The 6,895-nt window shown below is 35.6% G+C and overlaps 1 protein-coding gene across 12 annotated transcripts in view; it reads left to right on the top strand.

Moving 5' to 3' along the window:
* The window catches only part of YAP1 (Yes1 associated transcriptional regulator), a 132,414-nt gene that overhangs the window by 103,328 nt on the left and 22,191 nt on the right, over positions 1-6,895 (top strand). For 3 of the 12 annotated variants that reach the window (XM_017533067.2, XM_017533075.2, XM_017533068.2), the window contains 2 exons: positions 1,384-1,577; positions 5,010-5,057. In XM_017533067.2, coding sequence (XP_017388556.1) covers positions 1,384-1,577; positions 5,010-5,057 — 242 coding nt within the window. The remainder of the gene's footprint in view (positions 1-1,383; positions 1,578-5,009; positions 5,058-6,895) is intronic. The other 9 variants (XM_017533069.2, XM_017533076.2, XM_017533070.2 and 6 more) reach the window with 3 other exon arrangements.

Raw genomic sequence — 6,895 nt, 5'->3', positions numbered from 1 at the left:
AATATGGAAGAGTTCCTAGGCAATTCCTTGAGAGAAGAAAATGTTTAATGTATAGGATAGACTCGGCCTCGTGATGTTTTTGCTCAAGTAGTCTCCAAGAAGAAATGGTATTTACCAAGCAGCCAGTCTGTTGTAATGGGACACATTAAAAGTCACGAGAAGTTTGCTGTGTGACTAGGAGACCATTAAGTTATAAGAGCTGTCAGTGTATGTTATTTAGGATTTTTGTAGCAAGGTTTATGTGAGAGATTGGCCTGTAATTTTCCTTTCTTTTAATATCCTTGTATGGTATCAAGGTTATGCTGGCCTTATAAGTGTTGGAAAATATTCCTTCCTTGTTATGCTCTGGAAGAGGTTGTGTAAGATTGGTATTATTTCTTCCTTGACTGCAAAGCTGTTGGGACGTGGGGTTTTCTTTAGTCATTGTGTACTAAACATTTAGTAGAAAGTGACCCAAAATTTCAACTTAAGTTGAATATGTGTCTGAAAAGTTTTATTCTTCTTACTAACATTTTCACATAAAACTTTGCTCTGCTCACTGAGGCTAATCCACAGTTTGATCAATGTTTTATCAGTGACAGAAATTTAGTAGTATAAAAACTTGAGTCCATTTCTAACCACCAGATGATATATTGCAGCTTCAAAAAACAATTTTTTTTCTTCTGAGTACCTAGGCTATGTGCTGGGGGTACCATGGTGTCAAATGAGACAAATCTGTGTCATCCAAATACTTGTAGACTCAATTTGATACAAACAAGCATCAGATCATTTTAATCTACTTGGTTTATTAGGATACGTATAAGAATATATTATTAAGGCCTGATTATTTTGATGGGCTTTCCTGTTCAGAATGCTTTGTCTTAGTTGCTTTTGTGAATGAATTTTTAATTAAATATATATTTCATAAGAAGTAATACATTTGCATCATTCACTCTTCAGAAGTTATAAATAAGGATCTCCGACTTTGTCCTTTAGTCACCTAGTTTCCCATCTGTGGAGCCAAAATATGTTAGTTGCTTCTTAGCTATTCATCAGTTTTTATATCCTCTGAATATGCAATGCATATTCATCACCTTTGTCCCCCCACTTTTTTTTAACCTTTATCTTCTGCACTTTGCTTTTAATTTAATAAGTCCTTAGAAACTGTTCTTTATCGTTACATGTTAAAAACTATCTCGTTTTCTCTTATGACTTCCTTGTATCTTGTGACAACAATAATTATAAGTTAATGTAGTCATTATGGTATTGATGGATTTTTAGGTTATTTCCAGTCTTCCAGCCCAAAAAAGCTACATTGAATATCCCAAATTGCTTTTGAATAATTAAATCATCATTTTCTCTTCCTTTGCTAGCTTTTTAGGACAGATTTTTTTTTCTTTTCAGCCATGAACCAGAGAATCAGTCAGAGTGCTCCAGTGAAACAGCCACCACCCCTGGCTCCCCAGAGCCCACAGGGAGGTGTCATGGGTGGCAGCAGCTCCAACCAACAGCAACAGATGCGACTGCAGCAACTACAGATGGAGAAGGAGAGGCTGCGGCTGAAACAGCAAGAACTGCTTCGGCAGGTGAGGCCACAGGTTAGAAATCAGCCTTCCACTTTTTGGGGTTTGTTTTCTTACTTAAAGTTGGCCAGATTTCATTTTAACATTTATTGCAGAGGAGTATTATCTTTATAAAACTGAGTGACATAGAAGCATGCTATCCAGCTCTGTCCTCGTCTTAGCTTCTTGACTGTGATTGGCCTTTGATCAAGTTACAAGGGTTGTAACTTGGAAAGTGTATCATGAAGAGCTGTTTTGGCTGTGGTCATTGCAGTTGAGCAAAAATTGAAGGAAGCAAGGATGCTGTCTTTAATGTACATGGAATTGTGGATTGATGTTTTTCTGAGGATTTTAGTAAGGGGGAAATTCTAGAACATCACTTGGGAGAAAATATCTTTTATAATTATTTATGTGGTGGGATACACCAGTATGACATTTCTCGAATGACAAGTATACTTCAGTATTACTGAATCTAAGAATTTTCGTTTAAAACATAATGAAAGTTACCTTTGGCCAGGTGTGATGGCTCATGCCTGTAATCCCAGCACTTTGAGAGTCCAGAGTGGGCAGATCACTTGAGGCCAGGAGTTCAAGACCAGCCTGGCCAACATAGCAAAACCCTGTCTCTACTTTTTAATATAAAAATTAGCCGAGCATGGTGGTGCACACCTGTAATCCCAGCTATTCAGGAGGCTGAGGCACCAGAATCGCTTGAGCCTCAGAGGCAGAGGTTCATTGAGCCAAGATTGTGCCACTGCTCTTGAGCCTGGGTGACAGAGTGAGACTCTTTCTCCAAAAAAAAATTATCTTCAAGTTTAGTAGATGCCACTGTGCTTTAAAATTACCTGCTTATGGATTTTTTTAATGTTGGGAAAAGTAGGATATAACAGTAGAGAGCTTGAAGCCCTTTAATCACCATTTCCGTCAGCTTTCTTCCAGAAGGTACTGTTGGTCTTTATGTTCGATAATACATAATTCATCTCAGCATTAATTTTTACTTTATCTTATTTCAGAGTGGTTAAATCTTAGTGTAGTTATTTTTAAATTTCTATATAAAAAATTTTTGAATAGATAATAGAAACATGGTATAATAGCGATAAAGTGTATAAAAGGTGAAAGGTACACTCAAAATCTTTTTTCTGTTATTCTAGTTCTTTCCTCTGGGGCCCTAAATATGAGTTTTTTAGGTTTTTTGCTTTTTGTTCATTTTTCCAGAGATATTCTGTTTGCATATATAAAATATATGTATCTATGCTATGTTTTCCCCACCTAAATCACAGCATGCTAAGTGTAGACATTTACAATTAAATCATCATACTCGGCCAGGCATGGTGGCCCATGCCTGTAATCCCAACACTTAGGGAGGCCAAGGCAGGAGGCTTGCTTGAACCCAGGAGCTGAAACCAGCCTGGGCAACATGGCAAGACCCTGTCTCTTAAAAAATATGTATATGCGTTCTATATTTCTGTTATCAGAAAGTGGGCATTTAAAGGTCTGTTTTTTTAAAGGGCTATATTTTAAAAGTATCTCTTGAATGTCAGTGAAAATATATGAACTCGGTAATACCTGAACTCTGATTTGGGGTTTGAGGAGCTGGTCCTTCAAGAGTTAAATTAAGCCATGGCATCTGAGACAAGCTCACCTTTAAACTGTGCTCCGTCAGTAATCTGTCCGTATAATTCTAATGTGATTGACATCAAAGGTAAGCCCTGACTGAGGGAGTAAGAAAGTATGTGCCAGTATATGATGTCAGGAACGTGTTGAGGCTCAGAAAATGATACTCCAAAAAATGGTTCTTTGACAAACTAAGGAAGCAGCCTCAAGGTCTCTCCCAAAGTACAGGATGAGTCTGTTCTTTGAAGTTCCTTTATCTACCTAGAAACCAGACCCACCAAAAAGGAATACAATTGCTTTCAATCCTCTCCCTAAATTTCATTAACCAGAGAAGACTGAAACTTGTCTGACAGAGGAAGAGACTAAAAATTAAATATCACACCTAGAGAGCTCAGAGGAACTTTGTCCAGACTGTTGTCTGTTTTCAGATCCCATTCAGTTTCCAAAGAGAATGCTTTACTAAGATCCCATTCAGTTTCCAAAGAGAATGCTTTACTAAGATCTCATTCAGTTTCCAAAGAGAATGCTTTACTAACCATTATCCGAACAGTATGCCCGTTCATTCTTGCTAAAAATCGTTTACTGCCCTTCAAAATGGCCTCATTTTCCTCATGTCCCCTTCCCCTGTGAAGAAGGGTATATAGTATATGAAACTCACTCGGTTATTGGGTAATCATTCTCTTGCAATTTTCCCCATGTTTATGCACCTTAAATAAATTTGTATGCCCTTTTCTCCTATTAATTTGTCTATTATCAGTTCATTTTCAGCGAACCTTTAGAGGGCAGAAGGGAAGCTTTCCTTTTGGCAAGTGATCTTGAAAGAAAGGTTTCTTTATCTGGCATAAAGAAGGATGGAGAAAGGAAGCATTGTTGTACCTCTGACTTTGTAACAAATTACCATAAAGGAAGAATATTTTTCATCTACTATTGTTAGAATAAGATAGAACCATCAAAAATATAATTATGTGATTAATTGAAAAATAAAGCAAATTTAAACGTATGTTTTATGGAACCTCTTTCATTGTTTTTCATTTTGTTGTTAGTAAGTAGTAGTTATACTAAGCAATACAGGTCTCAATTTCACTGTGAATAAAGACTGTCAAAAATCAAGAAATTTAAAAAAAAGGTTTTTTCATTACTAATGTCAAAATCGTACTGTTTTTAAGAATTTGTAAAGTCTAGAAATGGGGCCATTCGCCATTTTGTTTTATGCCATAGATCATCCTCGGTTTTTTTTTGGTGGGCAAAATGCTGCTATTTATAAAACTCTTCTTCTAAAGAATTTTCCTAAATCTTATTCTCAATCTTATTCTGGGTGATGGGTCCTGGACAGAATAGCTTACTTCCTTTAAAGGTAACTTTTTGTTTCATCTTTACTACCTACTGTGTTGTCTTTTCTTATGTGGAAGTTGACAGACATGCTCTATTCTCATACTAATAGTCTATTTTTTTTAAAGTAATCACAATAAATTCAGTATATCTTAAGTCTTTTGGCTTCCTGTGAACTTCTTCCATTGACAGTTTTCTCTTACCACTGAAACATCAACTATATTGTATCTGCTTTATCTAATACTCAGAAGCAAAGAACCTATGTGACCAGTATCAAATTTTATTTTTTAGATCTGACACCTAAAGTCTTGCTGTTCTATCCTCAATGCTGTTAAAAACTTCTGAGGTTCCAGTTTTATTATATGGTGACTTCATTGGCTCCTGTCTTCCTCAGTCTGCTTCTTCTTGGGTAGCTTGGGAATTCTGTGCTATGGTGATATGTCTGGTTACAATTTGTAAGTCAGCCTACACAGCCAGACCATGTGGCTTAAAGTAATTTTTATCCATCTTATTTTTTACTCTTAGGCAATGCGGAATATCAATCCCAGCACAGCAAATTCTCCAAAATGTCAGGTAGGCTCTTATCTGATGTTTTAGCACTGAAAAAAAAAAAAAAAAAAAAAAGAAGGTATTAGGAAAGAGAAACTTACATTCCAGGGTCCTGTCCTTATTGGACATTAGCCCAGAGTATAGCTTTGAGCCATCTTTCTACCAACATATACTCAGGTTAACATTGACCTTCCAAGAAAGTCTACACAATCTGCCCCCTCCCTGCCCTTCCTAGCGAGTTTCTGTTTGAGTCCATGGAGGTCTTTTTTATTCTGTATTTGTAATGTATTGTGTCTCAGTTGTACATCCTATCAGCTTCTAGGTATGCCTAATTTTTATTATAATAGCTTAAAATAATATGTGTAATGATAAAGAAATTAATAAATTGAACAGTAACAAAAGCAGTAAACATTACTTATTTGGGTAGGCTAGTTTAGGAAATCTTGTTAGAGTCATGGTACTATGAGGAAGAGAAAAATTCTTTTTAGTGGACATTCCAAAGGAAAAATATCAAAATTATCAGGAGAGGATCTGCCTGGATAGTGTTTCAAGCTTTCTTGTTGGCTTTTATCAGGATTCTCTCTTATGAACTCCAGGGAGCCCTGGTTGTTTAGGCATCTTATTTAGAAGGAAAGATTGTGGCCATTTTTTCTTCTAACACAGGTACTTGTCTGTCTCATGGGAAGAATCTCATTTTTGAAACCAAAAAGATTTTATGTGTTTGGGGCCCACAAGATCAGCAGAAATTTGGAGCCGGAGGATCATTGTACTTCTTTCTCTTGGGGCAGAAGCAACCATAAAATGCCTCACATTCTATGTAGCTCATTCTGTACTAGGTTAAATAAGTGTATTGTTTCAGAATCTGCTGTAGAAGTGGGAGTTGGCAAAATTCTACTCATTTTGGATACTGGCAAATTGTCCATTGGAGCACCATATTAAAGTCAGATACAGTCTTGGATAGAGACCAGTTAATTTTATGACAGGGAAAATCTCTATTCTTCTTTATCTCATAAATGCCTGCATTTAATCAAAAGTCCAAGCAAGGGATAACTCATAATAATCCATCTTCCCAAGTTGAGCATAGACGTTCTTATGATGAGGGAGCACTAATACTACATTTGACTGTGAACTGCAGCATAGGATTGGATCTTTGTAACATGAAACCATTTTTTCTTTGCCATTTCTCTGAAGTGTTTCTGAAAGAAGACTTTTATTCATGATAAATGAAATAGAAACTAATATAGGAGCAGAAATTAACTCAGAGGAGATTTGGATTCAGGTAATTAGTCCTCCATGCAAAAAATGTTGAAATTGTTTCCTTGTTTCTTAAGGTCTTATACCCTGAATCTGGTAAATTATTCTTGATCTTTATTTCATACTTGAATAGAAAAGTAAATCGTTACTGTTATTAAAATTATCAAGAATTCTTAGACTTTTTTTTAAAATAGTAAAGCTTTAGAAAAGGTGAGGCTTATTAGTAGTAAAACTTCTAAGATATGGGGTTAGAGGTAATTACTTGATTTGCCCAGATCAAAGCAAAAAAGTTGAAAGAGATTTTTTAAAATCTCTTTTGCATATGCTGGATATTAAAATATTGGTTTGTTATATATGCTTTAGTTGTCAATGTATAATATTTACCTGGCATAATTGTGGAAAATTATCAGTAAATGTACCAAATTCCAGTCGAGGGTTATATTTGAAACAGCTCAGATCAAGAAATCTGGTGGTATTTGTATCAAGAAAGCATACATATATTTTTCTCATCCTATTATTTTCTAAAGAACATTAAGGTAGATGTCTGGAAATAGATCGCAAAGAAGAGTCACATCTTTTTTTTTTTTTTTTTTTTTTTTTTTTTTTTT

Source organism: Cebus imitator, unplaced genomic scaffold (assembly GCF_001604975.1).
Source record: "Cebus imitator isolate Cc_AM_T3 unplaced genomic scaffold, Cebus_imitator-1.0 Scaffold79, whole genome shotgun sequence".
In the NCBI taxonomy this organism is placed as follows: domain Eukaryota; kingdom Metazoa; phylum Chordata; class Mammalia; order Primates; family Cebidae; genus Cebus; species Cebus imitator.
This window is presented reverse-complemented; position numbering and strand designations above follow the sequence as displayed.